The 24,092-nt window shown below is 41.1% G+C and overlaps 1 protein-coding gene across 4 annotated transcripts in view; it reads left to right on the top strand.

The window, feature by feature from the left end:
* The first annotated feature begins 1,516 nt into the window (after window positions 1-1,516).
* Window positions 1,517-24,092, top strand: part of GOLIM4 (golgi integral membrane protein 4) — a 77,548-nt gene continuing 54,972 nt past the window's right edge. For 2 of the 4 annotated variants that reach the window (XM_024741886.1, XM_024741888.1), the window contains exon 1: window positions 1,517-2,060. In XM_024741886.1, coding sequence (XP_024597654.1) covers window positions 1,874-2,060 — 187 coding nt within the window. In that variant the 5' untranslated portion in view covers window positions 1,517-1,873. The remainder of the gene's footprint in view (window positions 2,061-24,092) is intronic. The other 2 variants (XM_024741887.1, XM_024741885.1) reach the window with 1 other exon arrangement.

The raw sequence follows: 24,092 nt of genomic DNA, 5'->3' as shown, positions 1-24,092 counted from the left end.
GTTGTAAATTTGGTTACTTTTATGGCTTTTAACACTAAAAAATTTCTGCACCAGGGGCTGTCTTTAAGTTGTATTTGTGGCTAAACAGATCTACCCTCATTTTGAGTACTCACTGGCCATTATTAATAGTGATAACTAAAATCTGGTTGAAGTATCTTTAAAAGTATGCAGTATGTGATAAATTCCATGACATGACTGAGGCATTTGAGAAATATTTACTTTTTTAGAATTTAGGTCAAGAGCAGAAACAAAATTATAATTTATGCATAACCTCAATTTTTTTCCCTCAAGTACATAGAAAGAACAAATGTACTACGGATTTTCTTTGAAGAGGTTTGTAGTTATTATGTTTGTTTTACTTGTTTTTACATAGGGAACCTTTGTTGGCCTTTAAAATGTAACTTAGCAGTGTAACTGATGTATTTTTGCCAACAATAAAACAAATACATATGACAAAATAAATGCATACTCATTTCAGCCCGTAAGATCTGTTTTAAAATTATTTTATTTGCAGACAGGGGAAACATATGAGATCATTTCTTTCCCCTCTGCCAAAGACAAGCTGATTTCCCCAACCCACGTGTACAGTTGAGCAGTAAGTCTAGCATGCTAGCGGCGCTCGAGTCTCCGGACTTGTGTCTTGCCATCTATGGGGACACACGCATCCGTGATAGTGCACTGGATGGGGCAAAACTCAGTAGGCAAGGCATCTCCGGTTCACAAGAAAATTGTGCTGACCGTGTAGCTATCCCGTGTGCCTGCCGCATCTGCCCACTGGACAGGGAAAGAAAGGGTGCTTGGTGTAGTGTACACAGCTGTTCCTATCCACTCTCTCCGACGTTGTACACTGTACTCCTCTCCCCACGTGCGTTCCAAGGGCAGGATCACAAACACACACACACACACACACCCGTATCTCTCCCAGCCATCACCCGGGACGCGTCGCCCGCTCACTCCGACCTCCCCGCCGCTGGCTCCGCGGCCTCTCCCAGCCACCAGCACCCGACATGGGCGTAACCCCGCGCCAGGCGGCCGCGCGGCCCACGGAGGCCCTAGCCGGCCCCGGCGTTCGAGGGAAGGCGCGGCCCCGCGGTCTGACGGACAAAGCGGGCGTCCAATCGAGCCCGGCACTGCCTCCCCGAAGGGAGGGAAGGGCGGCTCTGACGGGCCCAATGAGCGGGGAGCCCGAGTGGGACTTCCTCCCGGAATCCCGTTGGCCAGAATAGCTGGGCCGTGGGTGACACGTAAGTTAAGTGGGAGGCGGCGGCGGCCGAGGCTCCGCAGCCCGGTCAGTGACACCGGCCCGCCGTCCCCCAAACCCGGCCGGGGCAGCCGGCCCCCACCCAACTAGTCATCCCCGCGGGCCGCGCGCTGAGGCGCCGCCTGGAGCCCGGCTCCCTTTGTTGGGCGCGCACCCCCTCCTTTTGGTGGCAACAAAGTCGCGCAGTGAGAGCTGCCGCGAGGGGGCGGGGAGCGGCAGGGGCGGGACTCCGAGCGCCGCCGGGGGCAGCCGGGCCAAAAAGTGGGGAGGAGGGAACAAGGCAGGCGGCATCTGCGGACCGGCGCGAGGACAGCCCGCTCAGAAGTATGCGGAGGGCCCCCTCCCGGGCCCAGGCACTCAAGGAGAGTCAGCCTCGCCAAAGTTTGGCGGCGGTGGCTGCCCCGGCGGCGTCGATGGCTGCACGCCCCGCGGCGCGCGGAGGCTGAGCGGGCGCCACTTACCCTCCGGCCCAGCTTTTGTGTCTCGCGTCTCCTCCTCATGCTGCGTCCGGCCACCTCCTGCGGCGGCCGCTGCTGAGGCGCCCGCCCGGGCCGAGGGGAGGAAGGGACGGCGGCGGCGAGGACGGCCGCGGCGCGGGGTCCCGACGGGACTATGGGAAACGGGATGTGCTCCCGAAAGCAGAAGCGGATCTTCCAGACGCTGCTGCTGCTGACCGTGGTGTTCGGCTTTCTCTATGGCGCGATGCTCTACTACGAGCTGCAGACACAGCTGCGGAAAGCCGAAGCGGTGGCACTCAAGTACCAGCAGCACCAGGAGTCCCTTTCCGCCCAGTTACAAGGTACGGTTAACGGGACGCGCGCGGCCGGTGGCCAACTTTGCCCCGCGCCTCCCGCCCCGACTGGAAAAGTGGTTTTGATGAGCTGTTGGCACCGCGGGCACCACCTCTGACCTTCAGGGACATCAGAGGCAAGCCCCACCGGACCCCGGAGTGTCAGAGATGACACATCCGTATCCTCCCGCTTCCTCCGGTGGTTACATTTGAAATTGGCAGCGCCAGCCCAGGTTCCGCTGGGCGATGGATGGGCGGGTACACACTGAGTCTTTTACCCCAGCCCTTGTCAAAGGCCCGGCTGCAACCTGGGCAGACAAACCAGGATCCCTGCCTCCGCTCCTGCCAGCCGATCCGGAGGGGCATGGTTTCCTGGTTTCTAGGCATTTGCTTTCCAGTTGACGTTGTCAATAGCCTAAGAAATGGGGAGTTCGGCCGAGATTTCTCAAACTTCTGTTTCTTCAAGGGAAATTAAGCCATGACCTGGTGGTCCAAACTAATGGCCCAGTCGAATGGAGCCTAGACCTGCTAGTTGCTTATCTCTGTTAACTCAGTAGTGTGACTTTAGAGATGTTGGATGTGTTGGAAAAGTCCACGCTACTGTTCACCATACTGCAGGTATGTTTTTGGAAAAAGAAAAAAAAAAACTTTATTAAACTGAGTAACTTTCAGTTTGTCCCGGAGAGGTGCAAGAGGAGAAACCTGGTTTTTCACTTTGCCAGACACACAGCAAACACAACGTGATCAATACCTGCAGAAAGAAGGAAAGCTCCTATCCTTCTATTTTAGAATCCCATTTAACGTAAATTTCAGGAACATAAACGATGCATGACTGCAAAGTAAGAACCATGTGGCCTTGTTAAGAGCAGAGTCGTCCTTTACATATTTTTTGAAAGCTTTTTCTTATACTTGTGGTTAGTTTTCAACACTTATGCAGTCCTCTCCCCACCAAAAAAAGTAATAATAGTAAAGGGCTCTGAGTAGTGAAATGTTGACAGTCCTTGCTGATCATGCAAATATAGCTTATTTCATATTTCTAGGAAGATACAAGCTGCATGGATAGTTTCTGTCATTGTATATTTATACAAATATAAAACAGATACCTTTTCGTTGCTTTAGCTATTTTGAATGTTTTCTGATTCTTGGTCTTACTTGCTTTTCCCAACTTAGAAACAAAGGAAGTATTTTTAGCTTACTGAAGCTGTATAGCCACAGGCAATGAAAATACGTGAGCTGGGCTTTGTTCAAAAGGAAAATCTGTTTTGATTCAGTCTTACTTTAAAAATGTTTTTCTTTAAAACTTGTTGAAATTTACCCATGAGTTAATGTTGGTATGCAAAATATGGCTATTTATTTATTTACTTGTTTACTTAGAAGACACCAGCGGCAGTTAGACCAAGGGAAAAACTTGCCATCCAGTAGTACAGTGGCAGGACTGGATTTTCACACACGTGACTGGAAGGGTGTATATGGTGGATTATGCAAGGTTGGTGCCTTGTTCTCTTAGTTCAGGAGACTCATGAGAGCAGGTGCTGTCACATTCACCAATACATCCTCAGCACTGCACAGTGCCTGACACTCAGGAGGGGGTCAATGTATATATTTATTCAGTCAACAAACAAATTTTAACTGTGATGAGAAAACTAGTTCCAATCACTTTTGTCTGCTTTCTCAGACTTCACTTCCTAGTCTGCTTTTTGAAAAAAACCAAGTAACAACAATGAACTATTTTGCCCAAGTAGCACATTTGCCTAAACTCCCAGTGCTGGAACTCATTGACTGAGGAGGCCCTGATTTCTGAGTCATGGCCTTTATTTGCAGTATTCCATTTAGAAAATCCATCTCAGTTTTTTTCCCCCTTTTATTTGCCTTCTTTTGGTGTTGGTAGTGGGGGAGAGGGGTGGTAAGTGGTAATACAAGACCATTAAAATACACAACATTTGCTTTGCTGCAGGAGGTGAAAAGAAATGTTGTAGCTAGTTGGAACAAGTGGCCTTACAGTCCATTTCTTAATTTAGTGTTTTGCCATTTGCTCTTGAATTGTGGTGCTGCACAGTTGCAATATGATTATGTGTGAAGAATGATTTCCCAAGCAGGCTACAGTTTCTTCTTCTTCTTTTTCTTTTTTTTTTTACAATTCTTATTTTTTCACAATTCTGTTCTGTAGCATTTATTTTGGATTTCACATCTGCAGGCCATTTAATGAAGATTTTCTGATGGTACGCAGCTTTTGCTTCCCTTTTCCAATGACAAATGACATTTTACTCAGCGGTGCTGTGTACACATATAGATTTGTTTTGGGGACATTAAACTCTCCATTCTTAAGACTTGTTTCGTTATGTGAGATCTCTTGACCTGGCTTGGATTAAAATCAGAGTTAATTATGAGTGGCCTTCTTTTTTTAAAAAATGCCTCTTGAAAAACGTTAAGTAATTTGGCCATGTAATCTGAAGGTATACATTTGTTAAATGAATGTATTTAGGTCATCTTCAGTTTAATAATGGGTTGTCACCAGACATTATTCTGAAAGTAGGTTATGTCTAACTCCAAGTGTATTTTGGAGTAGAACAGTTCCATAAATAGGAAATGGCAGGGGTTACATGGGGAAAGTTCCAGACTTTGGCAATGCTCCATCCACTAAAAACAAATGTCTGTGTCTGCCAGCCTCTCTATCTTCCATCCATAGTGTTCCTTAATTATATTGAGGAGTGGGGCAGAGGTTACCTCTGGTGGCAGAAGCAGTAGTAACAACCTTTGACCAGCGCAGTGTTTAGTTAACTTAAAATTTTTTTTAAAAAAACTGCTTTTGGGACTTCCCTGGCAATCCAGTGGTTAAGTCTTGGAGCTTCCACTGCAGGGGGTGCGGGTTAGATCCCTGGTCAGGAAACTAAGATCCCATGTTCCTCGCCAAGCAGCCAAAAACAAAACAAAACAAAAAAAGCAAAAATGCTTTTGGGGCCATGCTCCATTTTCTGTGTCTATAAACAGTGGTTCTCAGCTTTGACTGCCCATTAGAATTACCTGGGGGCAACTCCCAGTCCAATTAAGTCCCAATCTGTGGGGTGGAACCCACCTGGCAATCTCCCCAGGTGAATGCAATGTGCAGCTGAGGTCGAGAACCACAGCTCTGTAATCTTAAGACTGAGCTGATTCGCACATTTACTTCGCTGGCTTGGCTGCAAGGACATTTGAGGCTTTTTTCTTTTACCCCAAGCATGTGATTCAAATTCTAGCCCTGCAACTTTTTGCATGATCTTGGGCCTCATTTTTCTTATTTATATAATGGAGATTAGAGTGACCTATTTTATAAAATATTGTGAGGATAAAATAATTAATACCTGTGAAGCTCCTAGCACATACCTAGCACATAGTAGGTACTGCTTATTCAACATTAGCTGTTGTTATCATAGCAGTCCCTGTTTGAGATAGTTGATCATTTTCTCTTCCCAGGGTTGCCATGGGTAAAATTTTGAAATTGGCAGAATTTGTTTTTATAATTAGCTCCTTTTTTGTTGTACCTAAATGAACATCAAAGAAAATAGGCAGACTGGAATAAATCCAAGTACTTTACTCTGGATAAGGGACCCTCCCTGACAATTTAAATTTAGAATTCAAGTCTGGTTACTAATTAACTCTCTTTATATCATGTCAGATTAGGAGAGGGTATGATTGCCAGAGGTAGGCAGTAACCTTGTGCAATAAGATCTGGGAGAGGGATGTAACTATTTAAATTTTGGGGGGGGCAAACAGTCCCTCATTCTTTTTTTTTTAACATCTTTATTGGGGTATAATTGCTTTACAATGGTGTGTTAGTTTCTGCTTTATAATAAAGTGAATCAGTTATACATATACATATGTTCCCATATCTCTTCCCTCTTGCGTCTCCCTCCCTCCCACAGTCCCTCATTCTTAAAACATTGTATTACATTATTGCAGTGCTCTTGGTCTTCCCAGTGATGACCAGAAACCATCAAGAAAAGGTTCATAGGGCTTCCCTGGTGGTGCAGTGGTTGAGAGTCCGCCTGCCAATGCAGGGGACACGGGTTCATGCCCTGGTCCAGGAAGATCCCACGTGCCACAGAGCGGCTGGGCCCGTGAGCCATGGCCGCTGAGCCTGCATGTCCGGAGCCTGTGCTCTGCAATGGGAGGGGCCACAACAGTGAGAGGCCCGCGTACTGCAAAAAAAAGAAAAAAAGAAAAGGTTCATATGATGTCTTCTATGCTCCTATTCCAGATAAGTGTATTACAGTTATTTAAAACAAACACGTTTGGTGCTTCTAAGGGTGACATGGTTATTCAAGTTAGTTGTCCTTTGCATTATGTTCCCTTGAGACATAGAATGGCCCATTTGCCTGAGCATGAAAACATATTGTATCTGGTTTCTTCTTTGTTTTCAACCTACCCTGAATTTGCTTTTAAAAAAAAATAAAAAGTTCTCCTTCAGCTCAGGACCAGGCTTTTAAAAAATTCTTTCATCTCCAGTGCTAAGTGCTTGGCATATACTGTAGTAGGTGATCAATAAATATATAGGTCTATACCTATATATTCATTGGCTCTCTGCCAATGAATGTGCTTCTATATGGTGAGCAGTGAAATGTAGTGGATGTGGGCTGAGGAGTCAGAGCTCTTGGATTTGATGTCTTGCTATATATATATATGTATATTTTTTTTAACCAGCTGGGTGATCTTGGGTTACTTAACATCTCTGTGATTTGCTTTCATCATATGTAATAATCAGGATAATGGTGTTTATAATAGTTTGTCATAGGATCAGTAGTGTTAGCGGGTGTACAGTGCTTAGAAGGGTGATACTTGCATTTTGGAATACTGGGGAACTTCATGTACAACAGAGTGGTTCACAGACCTCAGTAATTTAGCCCCACGGGTATAGGCAATGCGTAGTGGGGATACTCGTTTTCAAGTGCAAAGTTAGGACACACAAACATCAATTAGATGTTGTCTATTAAATGGACATTTTCACTGAAGTACATACATCGAGCAGTTAAAAGGTGAAATTTATCAAGCTGTTTTTGTTTAGTTCTGTTCTATTTTAAAAATGGAACAGACATAAAAACTCTTTATGTAAAACCCTGCCTTAAGATTTATTTTCTGAATAAAAGATAAAAGCTTCTAGATAACTTTTGAAAATATGACTCAGTTAAACATTCTGTTAAATATATGTGACATGCACGAATATGTGTGACTCCACACACTGTACCTGCCTTAGTCGTCCCTGTAAATTGGAACTCGCCAATATTGGTTCACCAGGGAAGAGAATTGCTCAGTATCTGTGAGCCTTTTGTTTAAGTCTGAGGTAGAAGACAGGCATGTTATACAGTTCACTACATCCAAGTAGATTGGAAAACTTACCTTGACCTTTTAAAATTCCCTCCTGCCTTACCAAGAGCTGGGACAGGAGACCAGGTTTTAGAGACTTAAGGAATGAGTGAATTGGAGTTTGAGAATGACGACTGAAGCCGGGAGGACCAAAATGCAAATGATTTGAGAGAAACTAGAAGACGTGAGAGAGAGAGAAGGGGACTAACATCAGTTTATGACATTTCAAAGCATTGGGGATGATTCTTGCCCACATCTGCGTGTCCTAAAAAGAAAGAAACGGACTAGCGAAGGGGGAGTGGGTTTGGCATCAGATACTGTTAGAATGCAACTCTGGTGTTTACCAATGGAGTGACCTTGAGCAGGCAGGTAACCCCTCTGAACTTCGCTTTCTTCCTAGTTCGCTGGGGATATTTTGCACACTTGCATGCACTAGAAATAATACATCTAATGTGACTAGCACAAATCCCAGAGCGCATCACTATGACATTTACTAGGTAACCAGGACTGCTGTTGCAGGATTAATACTGGGCTACTTTTTATTTTGCCCACCGTGTATTACATCTAGTAGGTAATAGAGTCATTATCTGTGGTCTAATTGTGACTCTTTTCAGAGCCATATGCCCACCTTGGCTGAAACTTTTACTTGATTAAAGACACTCTCACTCTGTCTTTTCTACTATATTGACCCTCTTTTGGTAAGAAAGGACTTGAGAACGCTTTGCATGGTAGCAGCTAAGAGTTGCTGTTTTTCATTTTGACAAATAAGTGTTCTTATTTTATCACTGAGGACAAAATGTTTTTGCTACTTTTGTCAGTCAGTGGTTTATGGGTTTTGTAGCTTTGTTTGGAAGTGAAATATGTATAACTTTACTGTAAAATAAAAATGGCCAACTGTATTTTTTCTTTCGAGCCACTCTTATTTGAAACAAATTTATTTTGATAGAAATTTGAAAATTTCCTTGAAAGAATTAAATTATGTTAAATACATACCATTTATTGAGTGTCTGCCACATTCAGGTGCTGGGCTTAAGCACTTACATGCATTTTCTCACTTAACCCTGACTGAGCACTTTGGTGTGAAGGAGTAGTCTGCGGCTCAGAGGGGTAAATTAAGTTGCCAGTGTCAAGGTCGAATCTAATGACTCCGCACTTGGAACCCCAATGTGATTTCCTAGCCTGTGTTCTTTCCACAGTACTCCATTGCCCTCAAAATTATTTTAGTGTCTCTGTGACAGTATTAAAGGTTTTGAGAAAGTGGGTTAGGTGGGTCATGTGAGGATTCAAGATAAAATTTAGAATCAGAAGTAACAGGTGTGATTATTTGATGCAGCATTTCCAGAGTGTAGGACATTTGGTGCTGTTGAAAAAGGTGATTTTAGTTGACACTGGAGTTGATTTTAGGTGATCTGCAGATGCTGCATAAAATAACATCAGATCACATGAGGAACTTCTGCCCTTTTGAATTCCCTTTCAGTGTTTTCTTGGCAAGTCAAGGAGAAACTCTCGGTTTGATACTACAGCCTCCCTCCTAGATATAGTTGCTCATTTGTTTTCAGAGAGCCGACTTCAGGCAGCCAACAGCCTGACAGCTAGACTTTAATAATTGTTTTGTTGTTTTATTGTATTTAAATTTTACGGTTACTACCCATTAATGGCACGTTAAGTCAGATTTTTCATTTACAAAGTAGTAGTGTAAAGTTTCCTTTTTAGAAGTTTATGTTAGGGTAAAAAGTGAACATTTGGCCACCCATTGTACCTATGCAGGTTTTGCATGTATAAAATAAGAACTCATGTTATGAGTACCTGCATGTCTGACGTTCAAGAACGCATCACTTGGTGATACAGACACTGAATTTTACAGTTAAGAAAACAATCCTGAAGAGGATGAATCACTTAGCATATGTCTCAAGCTAAGCCCAGAGCCTACATACGCTGATTTCCAGAACAGCGGAGCACTCCTCCCTGCGCTCAGCTGCGTCTGCAGACTGGCAGCACCCTCCTCTTGGTCTGAGCAGCATGGGTGTTGCTATTTTTAAACAATGCTATGTATTTCTGAATGGCACACTTGTGTTCTTTGTTTTTATTGGCCTGTGGGTGCTTTTCCAGAGGACATGCCAGACATTGCCCCACGCTAATAAGGCTCACTAAATAGGCTCATGGCCTGGAGGGACATGGGCATGAAATAAATTGCTCGTTATAATAGTATGACATTTAAAAAAATATTGCTTTAGCTATTTTTCACACATAAAATGTCACAATATGATACGTAGTGAATAGAAAAGTGAAAGATGTGCTGTCATTCTGAAGGATGAGGCATTTTAGAACATTTGAATGACACCATGTCCTTTCCTTTGAGAGTAAGTGAACTTAAGAAAAATATATAATCATTTTAGGAGAGTCAAACATTCTATTTCCCATTTCACCTCTCATTTAAAGCCCTTCTTTAAGTGGAATTTTTGTAAAAAAAAAATGCTACAAATCAAGGTATGTAAGAGAACTTTGACGTTGCTTGTATGCTCTAGACAATAGCTATGATACTATAAAATAAGTATTCTAAATGTAAATTAAAATTGGGCAGCTGATAAATTGCTTGATTAGTTTGGTTAGTGTAGAACAGTTTATCAAGTTTTACGTTAGTGAGATTTAATATTGTAACTCTATGCTTCCTACTGCAATAATCTCTCAACCTATTAACAAACATTTAGAGATAATTTTTTAAAGGACTTTATATCCTTTTTAAAGGTTTGATTCTGTAAAACACGTTAAATAGTACTGATGTCAAACATCACTTTTATTAGAAGATGAAAAATATATCCTCTTTACTAGATAGGTGAGTATCAGCTCAAAATCCAGAAGTCATCTAAGTTTTATCCGGGTGTGGGTATGGCTCCTTGGATATAGTTCCTCAGGTACAACTTCTCAAGTATAGTTCCTCTTCATTGGTAGATCTGTGAAACTAAACCTCAACATATAAGCAACATACAACAGTGGGGCCGGCGTACGATACCTACATATTCTTATTCAAAATAGCGGAAAGTGCAAGGTGGGTAGGAGTTGCTGGTCCATGAAAATTCTGAAATCCAGTTAGACAAATGTTCCTTAACTAGGTCCAGGCCTGGGAATAATTCTCCATGGTTCTTGATTCTACCCTATGGACTACTGAGTCATCCTTCCTTTTTTCATGAAAGGTAGCATGTGTTGGCAGCTGAGTTTTCTGTCTGCTTCCTGCCTGTAGAATTTTGGGGATCTATGGCCTTTTTTCATTTAGGACCATCTCCATTCCTTCCAGTCCAAACTGGCAGTGTATCTGCTGGTAAAATCCTCTCAAAATTTTTGTGGGTCTCCTGTGAAACTTGTTGAGGTTTACTCTGTTAGACAAAAAACCACACCCATCTGGGAGATGATTCCTTCTCTACCTTGAGTTTCTGCAGAGGCAAGGGAGAGACAATGCCCTTTAACTTACCAAAGGCCTGTTGAGAGTATCTGTGAGTCACACCCTTAAAGTTGTAGGAGATCCTGTGGTCTGATTGAATAGTACTCTGAGGTGCCGCGTTTCCCAGGGCTTACCAAAAGATTTCAGAAGCTGCACCGTTGATCTCATTTTAGACCATGTTTTCTCAGACAGTTCCCTAGAAATGATCTTTGCTTGGAAACTGTTTCTTAACTTTAGCATTGTTTGCTGTCTAGAGAGACTGAGGATTTTCAAAACCTTCAGGTCCTGCCTCCTTTTTTGTTTGGTAGTCCCTCCCCCGATTTATATTCTCATAGTTTGCTATAAACAGCAAGAAGGAACCAGGTAGCATCTTCAGTACTTTGCTGGGAAAGCTCCTTAACTAAATCACCCAGTTCATTTGGCACTTTGTAAACGTCTCATATAAATGCATGGGTCTGCAGGTCACGTAACTACACATAAGTGTCGTATTGTTAAACCTTTTGCCACGTGCAATTTCTAGTTTCCAATAAGATTTTCCTCACCTTCATTCATGCCCTTAATAGAAATCTCTTCAAAGTCCAAAATTCTGTGAACAATGTGTCCAAGGCACTTTACACTGTCACTGGCACTCTTCTTAGGCCCACTACATGGTTCCAAAGCCTCTACCACCTTTTAGGTTTTTGTCATGGCAGCACCCCACTTCTAAAATCTGGATTAGTTATCCTGTTGCATAGCAAATTACCCCCAAACTGAATCGGCTTAGAATGACAAATATTATCTCACAGTTTTTGCTGGAAAGGAATCGACTTAGCTGGGTGATTCTCTGAAGATCTCTGTCTCACGATGTTGCAGTCAAACTGCTGATCAGGGTTGTAGTCATCTCAAAATTTGACCGGGACTGAAGGATCTGCTTCAGAATTCGCTGATGTGGTTGTTGGCAGGCCTCAGAAGATCCACTTCCAATCTCACTCATCCAGGCCTTTCTGAAGGCCCATGATTCCAACCTGGAACTTAAAACATAATAGCTGGCTTCCCTCAGGGCAAGAGATCCAAGAGAAAGCTAGAGAGAGAGTGTGTATGAACCCAAGATGAAAGTGAAAGTATTTTAATAACCTAATCTTGAAGGTGATAACTCATCACTTTCTGCCATATTCTGTTCATTAGAATCTAATCACCAAGTCCAGCCTGTGCTCAAGGGCAAGAATAACAGAAAGTAAGGATCACCTGGGGCCATCTTAGTAGCTGCCTCCCACAAGGTGAGAACGACATTGTCATTGTTGGCATTTTTCGAGCACTTGCTATGTGCCAGGCACCTTTCTAAATTATATTCTTGGAATAGCCAACATAATACTTTGGTAAAAATGTTCTACTATATATTAAAATGTGATTTACCATTTAATTTGACATATATTAGTGAGAAGTGGCATTTGAAGTCATGGAACTACAGAGGGAAATTACCTGCTGTTTAAACCATCTGACCTGGAAGAATTAAAATTAGAAGAGATTTCAAGGTATCTCTCTGAAGTATAAACCTAACTAGGAGGCTGTTAGGGGAAATCCCAAAGTGGAAGCCATCCTGTCCTTGGGGAGTTTCAAAATCCATCGACAACTTGTGAAAATTTCCTGCTCCTACAAATGACTGTATTTCTTTGGCAAGTAGATAGGAATGCAGTGCAGTGTGTTTGTTCATATAGTATTTTCATTTGCTTCTGAACGTTCCTTATGACTTCATATAGCCTGCAGTCCTTGGTGAAGACCTCATTATTTGATAATCAGAAGATACAATTTTTAATGGAGTTCAACTGGTCTTAGATAAATTTCTTTGATTTAAAGAAAGAGCATTCATTGCATGACTAGTAATTTCAACTTGTTCATTCATCCCTATTTTGAAAGTCAGGTTTTAAATATTGCAATACATGAGTTATTCTTTTGTGATGTCGATAAAATAAAAAATAGAGCATATGAACAATTATGAAAAAGTCATTAAATGTTTTATGAACAATTGTAATTTCAAATTCACAGTATGGCCTCACTCTTCCAAACATACTTTAATAATTAGAGATACATGAGATGAATATTTCTGTTTTCCATTTGACTTCCATTGTACTTTCCTAAACATATATCTGTAAGAGATTAGATCGGGAAGTGGGTAGAGAATATTTTGTCAAAATGTTTGAGGCTGTACTTGATTCACAAATCAGGGAGAGTTCTGTTCTTGTCAGTGAGAAGTTGCTGTTGAATTTCTAGGAAATCAGTGATTCTCTTCCTGCTCTCCTGCTGTCTATGTGGGTGCCAGATCGCTGCCGTGATCCTCTCTGTTAGGCTAGGTTGCTGGGGACTTCTCTTGGTGATACTCTCAGTGATTGTAAGTCCCTTGGGACATGTGGTCTCTGTTATCTGTCCCAAAAACCAAAATGGGAAAATTCCCTACGTGTTCTACAGTATAGTTCCAACATGTGCAGTGTGGTTCTTAGGGACACTTAACAGGCTGCATATTGTCTTTGTCTCATTTACCTTTTGCTCCCTGGGTTGGTCAGGGTTCATATGGATTAAGCTAGCAGATGCTCTTTTCTGTTGAAACTGCCCAAGGAAGCAGTAGCTTCTAACCCAGTTAGCTAGAATGATGGTATTTGTGAACACATGTGAGACCCCTTTTTTAGCCCCCGAGAAGTGTTCATCTGAGGGTCCCACGGTAGCAATACTTTGAGCAGAGACCGAGCCTTTAAAGAAAGACTGCTTTGCTTTTATTTCAGGCCTCCAGCTTTTCTCAAAACTGCCTCCTACCTGGCAACAGCTCAGTCTAAGACCACGTCGTGTGTCTTGTTTGTGACCCTCTCTTTCCTGAGGGTGGCATTTTCAATTTGGGATCTGTGGGGTCTATGAATTTTCTGAAAATTTATGTCAATTTTGTATAAGTGCCTTTTTCCAAGACAGACGCTATAGCTTTTATCAGATCCTCAAAGCATCAGTGACCTGAAAAAGGTTAAGAACCCCTGCTTTTGGGCAAATTCCCCCTTCTGAGGTTTTTTAAAGTCCATCTTGGAATTTGACTTCCCCTGGTTCCACACCATGAACCCTCTAGAAAGTGGCCAGGTTTGTAGTGGAGTCATCAGTGCTGACTGCTATTCCTCTAAAGCCCAAACCCACTCCACCTCCCTCAAATGTAAGAATCCTGATTAGAGATTTAAATGACATCTAATAAATTGCATTCCTAGAATCCACTAGTAATTGCTTAGTAAATAATAAATAAAAATGCCTTGCTATCACATGAGACATTTATGCTTTTCAAATTGCTTTGTATTCATGATATCATTTGGTCCTGAAAACCTGTGATGTTGAGTAAAGCAATATGCAATATTATTACCATTTTGAATTTGGGGAAACAGAAGTCACACAGCAAGACAGTGACACACTTGGGATTAATGCTCAAATTGCTTGAATCCTAACTCAGGACTCTTACTAATTCTCAGTTTCCAAGGCTCCCTCACCCTGGAACTAAAAGGAGGTTTTGACAGCACCTATTCCAAAACAGAGTTTTTTACTTTGCCTCCTCAGAGTTAAGAATATTCCCAGATGGTGACGCAGCTGGACTTGAGAACTGGCCTCCTTGGGGTCCACTGCCATCCCCCACCACTTCCCATCTCCGTGTCCTCGGAAGGTGCTGCTGGCTGCTCGCGCTACCACTTGCTGCTTCACCTCTGCAGCTTTCTACTGTCACCAGCATGTTCACCGTGTCCCTCTGCGTCTCATGCCCTGAAGGATGGAGGCAGGCTCCACTGGATTGGATCCCAGGGTAATAAGAGTGATAGTCAGTGTGGTGAACTTGGCTTCACTGCCCTTTCCACCTCTCTCCGGCACATTGTCCTTGATCCAAAATTAGGGGCTTGGGCTGTCCCTAACCTTCAGATGATTCTTTCTCAGACGCCTCTGCAACCTGGGGTGTAGACATGGCACAGGCCCACACCGGCATCCTGCTAACTTTCACCACAGGCTCTGTAGCTTCACCTTGACTTCACAGGGGGGCTTTGAAGCTCACCACTCAACTGATTCTCCAGCTGTGTTTTTTAGTTTCCAGATGTAGAAGCCAAATCACTCCTAAATAAATCACAGATTGGAAAAACAGGAAAGAAGCTTTGTAGAACCCAGGTTGCAAAGAGCAGCATATGGATATGTTTTGGTTTGGCCCACACAGTGCTTGGAAAAATTTCACGGTAGTTGTCTACATGGAAAAAGAAAGATATTTTATGTGAGCATCCGGATTTCCAACTTTGTCTGAAAAGTCATAGGATCCCTCGACACTGCGCTGCATTCCTGCGTGGCTTGTGTTTTGAGTGGGGCATGTGGGCTTCGGTTAGCAGACATTTCCGCTGGGAATTCTTCCTCTCGAATACCTCCTTTAGTTTATCAATGAAGAAAGCGAACCTCAGAGAGGTCGAATGACTTGACAACTGTGCTGTCCAGTGTGGTAGCCACTGGTCCTGTGTGGCAGAAGCACTTAAAGTGCAGTTAGTGTGTGACTGAGGAATGGAATTTCATTTTTTTTTTTTTTTTTTTTTTTTTTTTTTTTTTTTTTTTTTTTTTTTTCTTTTTGCGGTACGCGGGCCTCTCACTGTTGTGGCCTCTCCCGTTGCGGAGCACAGGCTCCGGATGCGCAGGTTCAGCGGCCATGGCTCACGGGCCCAACCGCGATCCTCCCGGACCGGGGCACGAACCCGTGTCCCCTGCATCGGCAGGCGGACTCTCAACCACTGCGCCACCAGGGAAGCCCTGGAATTTCATATTTTAACTAATTTAAACTTAACATTTTTAGCCAAAGCATTGTGAAATATTTTTCTGTTAAACACAGCTTTATTGCCTTGGTGGCACTACATTTCGATGAAGTCTTGGGTCGCATTAGATCTTATCGGCGTATTGCAGTGCACATATACTTCCTACCTTTTAAAATGTGGCTGCTAGAAATCTAACAATTACAAGCGTGGTTCATGGTGTATTTCTGTTGGACAGTGTTGACCTGACAGAGCTCACACAGCTTGTTGGTGGAAAGTCTGGGATTTGTCAGCAGATATCCACGGTTCTAACCATTCTTTTTCTCTATTACTACACTCTTGCCCAACTTTCCTTCTAATTCTCAAAACCTTTTCATTATACCAGACAATCTCATAAACCCCTAAAGGAGTTTATTTTTCCTTATTTTTGCATGACACATGATATAGAAATGATTTTATGTAAATGAAAATTTAGCTTTGTGTATTATCAATGATCATATAATAAAGGTAATTTTAAAGATAATATATTCATGATATATAAAGACTAAAATTATTTTTCTTATTTTAAGTGACACTGACCATTTAGTTGTCTCTGAATTATTTGTCTAAGAAAACAATTTTCAACACATTCAGAATAACAGTGTATTTGATTTTCGACACAGATGTATATTAAAATGTAGTCTAAAATTAGTTACATATTGTAGCTCTAAAACTAGACAAAATTACATTTAGACTTAATATATTGAGTCCCTATATTTGACATGAGAAGAAAGAAATCAAACACTTCACAAATAAAACACTGGGCATGTGAATAGCCCAATCAAGTCTAACATTTACTTTCTTTTTTTACATTTTAGTTATTATGAATTGTGACATACATACATAAAAGTGTACAAATGATAAGCAAGGCAGTTTGATGAATTTTCACAAACACCTTTGTATGATCAGCAACCTGATCAAAACACATAACAATACCAGCACCCCGGAAGTTTCCTTGAGCTCCTTTCAGTCACTAACTGTCCCCCACCCGCTAAGGATAATTGCTGTGAATTGATTTTGCCTGTTTTTTTACTTTACATAAATGAAATCAAACAATATATAATCTTGTTTCTGACTTTTTCTCTTTTTTTAAAATATTTATTTATTTTATTTATTTATTTGGTTGTGCCGGGTCTTAGTTGCGGTAGGCGGGCTCCTTAGTTGTGGCTCGTGGGCTCCTTAGTTGCAGCATGTGGGCTCCTTAGTTGTGGCATGCATACTCTTAGTTGCGGCATGCATGTGGGATCTAGTTCCCTGACCAAGGATCGAACCTGGGCCCCCTGCATTGGGAGCGTGCAGTCTTAACCACTGCACCACCAGGGAGGTCCCCTGACTTCTTTTTCTTAACATTGTTTGTGAGATTCATCCAAGCTACTACATGTAGTTATAGATTGTTCACTTCTTTTAGTGTGCCATCTTATATGTCTATCACAATTTATCCATTCTACTATTGATAAGCATTTGAGTGATAGATCTGCTGCTATGAATGCTCTAGTTCCTTTTGACTTGTTGTTTTTTTTAAGGGCTAGCGACTTCTTGATGTGCTTGATGACTATTTTGAGTAAGATAATGCAACTTAAGGACTATTTTGAGTGCATTTGCAAAATTGTTATTTTATTATTTCCCTTCTACTAGTGAGTGCTAATTTAGTATCCTTATGCATCCTGTCTGTATGCACTGGACCATTATCAGTACAAATGTAAAAATATGAGCAAAAATAAAAACAACTAAAACCTAACATTCAAAATGCAAGTATTGGTGTCATTGCTCCGCCAAGGATAAGGATAAGCTGCCCAAGGGTCCGTCCAGATGTGAGCTGACTTGTCTGTTCTCTATTTACCATCATTCGTGCTCTTTTGATACATTCTTTTCCCATTTGTGTTGTGTAAAAGGGTCATTTTTAAAGTAATTATTTTATTTAAAAAGTGGAAATTACAATAGGCCTGATTACCGCCTTTTGCTGACTTACTGAAACAGGTTCACAGTCCCCCTGATTTGGGAACACTGCCTCTCACTGGAAGGGTCCAGAGGATAACTGAGCATCTGGGAGCAATGTTACAGAGTTAACTCAAGTATCTGGTGGGTGGTTGAACTAGCCTTAAGAATCTTGTTTTTATATTCTGCGATGCTAGCTTTAGTGCACAATAATGAAAATAAGAATTATTTGTAGTGACTCATGCTCAGCAAATTATTAATATACAGTTTTCACACTGTATATTAGTTTTGCCTTATTATATATAAGTGGCTAAAAAGGCAGTAACGTTCTTGGAAGTGATTCATGAAAATTTCATTGCTTTTATAACTTGTCTTAATTGAATTGTGTTAGGCTACAGTTTGTCTTCATACAAATTATGACAGAAAAAAATCAAAAAAATATTTGTGTAAACAAAAATCTACCCTACTTTTTAAAAGAATAGATTTCTAAATCACTTAGCATAAAAAGGAAAGACATCCTTCTAGCCACAGAATTAACAGATGATTCCTATCTTATGATTCAGGCAGACCCTAAAAGTATTAGTATTCAAAATTAACAAAACTGTACTTACTAAACTCTTCTTTAATTGAAGATTTTTACTAATTTATACTGGTTCCTCCTCCTAACGCTACTTAGTTCACACCTGTGAAGTTTTGAAGGGAAGCTATTCAGGAACTGCTCAAAAAACCAGATGAGCGGTTCTGGAGTATTTCAGATAGTTAGGGAGATGGGTTACTTTCAGTTCACTTAGAGTACTGCTTGGTAAATTGTAGACACATCTGAGGTTACAAAATTATAACTTGAGTTTGTTAAAATATAGTTTATTTGGCATATCGTAATTTATTTCTGAAAATTAGACTTCATAGAATGTCTTTCCATGACAACTTTTTCTTTAAAAATTCCTTTATTAAAAAGATTTCTGATTCTGTTTTCTGGAATAGAAGATAGTCAAAGAAAATTACTATTATTAGGATAGGTAATCCAAGGAGGTGTGGTTTGATGCAACTACTGTTACATGAGTAGCCATATAAAGATACTGAGCATTGATATATTTTTGTTTTGTAACAATTTCAAAATCTCAGTTCCTTAAAAGAACAAGCAGATTCATGGTCACAGGTCTGTAGTTTGTTTGTGATTTGACCATTGTGGACTGGGCTTGCCTGGGACTGATTTGTCTGGATCTAGGCGTAGACAAGCTTGGAACTGGCTCACTGTCATTTCTATTATCCCATTGACCAGATAAGACACGTGGTCAATGCCAACATTGATGGATTGGGGCGTGGAAGAACACTCTGCGCACAGCTAGGCACTACTGCCTGTGTGGCAGGGTGTGAGTATATAATTACAGTAGTGAGGGGTGAAAAATTAGGAGTGATGACCCTATGTACCATAGTCAATTTCAAAGTTGGTACAGTGTGAGATAAAAGAAGAAAGCTTCCTTCATTTGAAGAATTATTTTACAGTGATTTGACGTAGACTTTTTTTTTTTTTGACGTAGACTTTTAAAAAGGTTAACATAATTTTAGTCATATTTGAGTTTTCTTGGCAAAAGGAATGAGTTCATAATGAAAAGGCATGTAGCATAAGTTATAAACAGAAGGCAACGAGTATATATTTTCTTTTAATCAGCAAACTTTTTCTGAAGCACCTGCTGTCCACAGGCTTTCTTGGGGGATATAATAATTTTACAGGGGCTGCCACTAAGAGATAGAATGTAATTGAAGTATCCTTTAAAGCTGAAGGCTTTTCTATCAGATTTTTATGACTGCTCTTTCAGTGACATAGAATAAGTAGAACTTCTCCACTGAAGTATTTCAACATTTAATATGCTGATTTTAGCAGCAAAAGCAGATGTGATCAATACAGGATTTAATTTAATACATTGATTTATGTGGGTTAAGAAAAAACTAGAACAATATAGAACATGGACCCATGGATAGGCTTGGACATTTAAATTTTTTTGTAGACTTCTCATGAATACGCAAGTAATGCTTGGCTTTTTAAAAATATCCATTATATAGTCACTGGGATTCTTTTCTTTAAAAAAATTAAATGAAAAAATTATTCCAGGGCTTCCCTGGTGGCGCAGTGGTTAAGAATCCACCTGCCAGTGCAGGGGACACAGGTTCGAGCCCTGCTCCAGAAAGATCCCACATGCCGTGGAGCAACTGCTGGAGCAACATGCGCCACAACTGCTGAGCCTGCACTCTAGAGCCCACGAGCCACAAATACTGAGCCCACGCACTGCAACTACTGAAGCCCGTGTGCCTGGAGCCCGGGCTCCGCAACAAGAGAAGCCAGCGCAATGAAGAGTAACCCCCTGCTCGCCACAACTAGAGAAAGCCCGCGTGCAGCAACGAAGACCCAAGGCACCAAAAATAAATAAATTTTAAAAATTATGCCATTAGTATTTACTTGAAGGTTCTAGTGCCTACTATAGCAGCTATATATTTTTATACCCAAGGTCTTGGGGAAAAAATATGGAAAATTTAGAGAGATGGGTGCCCTGTCTTTTTGTCAGTATTTCTGTCTTTTTAAAGATTTATCTAATTTTAAGCATTTCTTTAAAACACCCTTATTTTTCAAGTTGCATATTTATTAATTCCTCCATTTAATGTGAGATGTATATATATGTAGTATATATGTGTGTGTATGACTAGTAAGTTAAGAATTGGTCTTCTGTAGTAAGATAATCCTAATAATAATTTGTTTATATTTTTACTTTTTAAAGCTTGATTCTTCATGTCTCGGCTTGAGAATATCAGAACTTTTTTTTTTTACCAAAAAAGGGAAGCCGAAGGCTGGTCCCCAGGTACAAAAATATGGCCTTGATTTGGAAATAAATATTTCCTGTGAGTCGTCCTGACATGCTTTTTGTGCATACAATGGAAGAAGCAGTAAGAAAGGCAGGTTTTTTCGACAAATTACTTCTGTACTTTTTGTGAACAGTGCCTGCTCAGAAAATTTTCAGAGTGGGAACATGTAGATTCTTGTTAAGCCCCAGTAAGTAAAACTCTAATACTCTATGAAACCAGTGAATAATTGGCCAGTTACCATGTATTTGTTCTTTAACTTAAAGAAATACTTCCTGTCTTTAACTTTGTCCCTTTGGAAATATGTTGATGTGGAAAGAAAATCTGACTTTATTTTTGGTTTTCCTTATCTCTGTTTTATTACTTAATTTTTTTTAAACTCTACTAGTTGATTGCTTACTTTTTTTTTTTTAAGCACTCTGGTTGGCACCAGTTGGACCAGATGCCAAAGAGAACATTTCTACTGACTGCTTAATTATTTTGTAAAGGGAAGAGTCTTACCAGGCCCCACAGCATTTTAACTGCAAGAAATTACAATTTTTAACCATCACACCAAGAATTATGTCTTGAATTTTGAGTTGTGTCTCATTCAATCATATCTAATTTCCCCTCTTTCTAGGTCTGTTCTGGTGTTATCCAGGTGACTCAAAAACCTATTGGCATGGTGTAGACTACGTGGATGCTTTTTACATAGTTGTGTTGACTCCGCTTTGAAAATACATTTCCTGAATCTTACCAATCTGTGATATTTCTATTTCTAACATCCTAGTCTGATTACCTGTCATCTCTTGACTGGGCTAGTTGCAGTAAGCTTCTGCTTGGTTTTCTTGCTTCCACCCTTACCTCCCACATAGTAGCTCAGTAGTCTATAAAGATTATTCATTGTAAAATATAGGGTAGGTAATGTTATTTCCTATCTCTCTTTAAGGAAAATTTCACTTTTCTCTTACCACTTGGTTGTGCTTCACCAACAAGTTTCCAACCACATGGGCCTTTTAGCTGTTGCAGTGACACCCCAAGCTCACAGCCTTCTCAGAGTCTTTAAACCTGCTATTCTCTCTACCTGGAATCTTCTTCCCTAAGATCTCTTCATCATTGACTGACTCCCTTTTATTCAGGCCTCAGCTCAGATGCCAACTCCTACAAAGGCAGCAGTGTTAGCTGTCTATTGCTGTGTAACAAATTACCCCCGAACTTAGCACTTTCAAGTAACAAACATATGTAACCATTAACTGTTTCACGTAGTTTCCTGAGGGTCATGAATCTAGGAGCAGCTTGGCTGGACAGTTCTGGCTCAGGGTCTCTCATGAGGCTGTACTCAAGCTGTTGGCTGGGCTACAGTCGACTCAGAATGGGCTGGGGGAGGATCCACTTCCAAACTCATTCACGTTGTCGCTGGCGGGCTTCAGTTTCTCACTGTTGGTCAGATACCTCTGTCTTCCACTACAGAACGCCCCTCCATAGATTGCCTGAGTGTCCTCATGACGTGGCATGCCCCGCAGAGTGAGGGATCTAACAGAGGAAGAGCCCAACACAGAAGCCAGGCTTTTATAATTGAATCCACTTGCACTGGATGCTATCAGTCACGCAGACCAACCCTGGTACAGTGTAGGAGGGGAGTGCACAAGAACATGAGTACCAGGCGGTGTGGGGATCATAGGGAACCATGTGGAAGGCTGGCTACTACAGCAGCCCATGGGAATTTCACTGGTTACTTTTGAGAAGCCTACATCTTTCATATTTTTTACCTCTGAACAATCTTTAGAAGTCATAGCTGCGTCTCTTCCTTGATATAAGGGAATAAGTTGAAAAATGATGGTAGTTCATTCACCTAAGTACTGTCTGTCCCATTATCCTATATTATTATCTTATTTGCACTGATGACTATCTGAAATCCCATATTGTATCTCCTTGTGAATTGTATCTTGTTTGTCTGTCTTCCTCTATGAGAGTATGAGACCTTGAATTCAGAAAACGGGTATTTCATGTCCACTATTTTAATCCTTGGGCTTAGAACAATGCCTGAAATGTAGTAGATCATTTTGTGATAAATGAACACATAGGTTACCTTTTCAACCATTTCGTATGGAAGTTGTTTCTCCAGGCATCCCTGTATTCTAAAATTGAGTGTACTGAACATAAATTTCATTAGTTTAAGTAATATTTGCTGAGTTTACCTTATGTAGAAGGCACTGTGCTAGATACTCTGAAGTTACAAATGAAATAATCTTACCCCCAAATGGTCTTTACCCCCAAGGAGTCCTTTAAGTAAGGAAGGGTATGTGCCATATGAGAACAAGTGAAATAACAAATAAAGTAAAGAATGAGTAAAATAAAGAAGAGGGAGAAAATTGCAGTGCGAGAGGCAGGGTGAGAATTGGAGGAGGCTTCACAATAGAAGGCCCTCTTGATGTCTTAAGGTCAGTATGTTATTTTGTCCTGTAATATTGTGTTTCTTTTAGCATTCTCAGAATGTAAGAAGGAAAGAAACCATATTTCCTGAACAACTAAAAAGTCAGGAAGCCTGGTCTACAAGAGTATTATAGATATGGTAAATTGTTTAGTTATGTATTTTTAAAGATCACCTTGCTGAAATGACTAAAAATAAAGGAAATCATGTTTCATAATGTGTGGTTGTCATCATATGTAGAGCAGTTGCCCATACTTTAAATAGCCTTCAATCAGTGTATCTTTGCAATTCGTTCTCCGAGTAACAATTGTATTCTTGTATTGTATAGTATTCTTCACTGTTATCAGCTTCTTATGGTAGTCATTCTGTCTCCCTCGCCTTAAAAGTTGCTTCATCTAGGGCTTCCCTGGTGGCGCAGTGGTTGAGAGTCCACCTGCAGATGCAGGGGACACAGGTTCGTGCCCTGGTCCGGGAAGATCCCACATGCCGCGGAGCGGCTGGGCCCGTGAGCCATGGCCGCTGAGCCTGCGCGTCCGGAGCCTGTGCTCCGCAACGGGAGAGGCCACAACAGTGAGGCCCGCATACTGCAAAAAAAAAAAAAAAAAAAAAAAAAAAGTTGCTTCATCTAATTTTGCTGTGGACTTGAAAGCCCAGTAACCACACTTGATAGAATTATGTATAATAAGAATAAACGATACTATGATAGAGTTTTCAAGTAATTAAGTTTTAAGGGAGGTTTTCTTTTTAGTTTAGCTCTTTGTGGCTCATTTTTTCACCTTTCTGGTACTCACCTGTGTTTTCACAACTTCTCTTAATAAACAAGATGCTGTTTTACTTACGTTTGCTGTTGAACTTTTTGTCTCTGTTCAATATATCACAGTTGGCTTTGAAGTCAGACTGACTCATAAGTTTGTCAAATTTTAGTTTTACGTCCTTAAACAAATTGTTGTATCTTTCTGAGCCTGATTTTTAAAAAGTTGTATCTTACAGTGTCGCTGTAAAGAGTAAATATGTTAAAGGCCTAGAACGTTATTGGCATGGATTTTCTTCCGTCCTCTCTTCCTTCCCCAGTCATCCCCACCAGGTTGAATGGGCTTCACACTCTACCACCTGGTGCCTGGCAACAAATGCCTTGGTAAGCAGCATCCATATGCATGCCACTTTGACAAGGATGTCCTAGCTTATACCCAGTGGTCTAGAGCTAGACTCGGAGGACCAGTCCTGCAGACAGCTTTCTTTCCTAAGATTGTCAGCACAACTTGGGG

The sequence above is a fragment of the Neophocaena asiaeorientalis genome, unplaced genomic scaffold (assembly GCF_003031525.2).
Source record: "Neophocaena asiaeorientalis asiaeorientalis breed wild unplaced genomic scaffold, Neophocaena_asiaeorientalis_V1.1 scaffold211, whole genome shotgun sequence".
Taxonomy (NCBI): Eukaryota; Metazoa; Chordata; class Mammalia; order Artiodactyla; family Phocoenidae; genus Neophocaena; species Neophocaena asiaeorientalis.
This window is presented reverse-complemented; position numbering and strand designations above follow the sequence as displayed.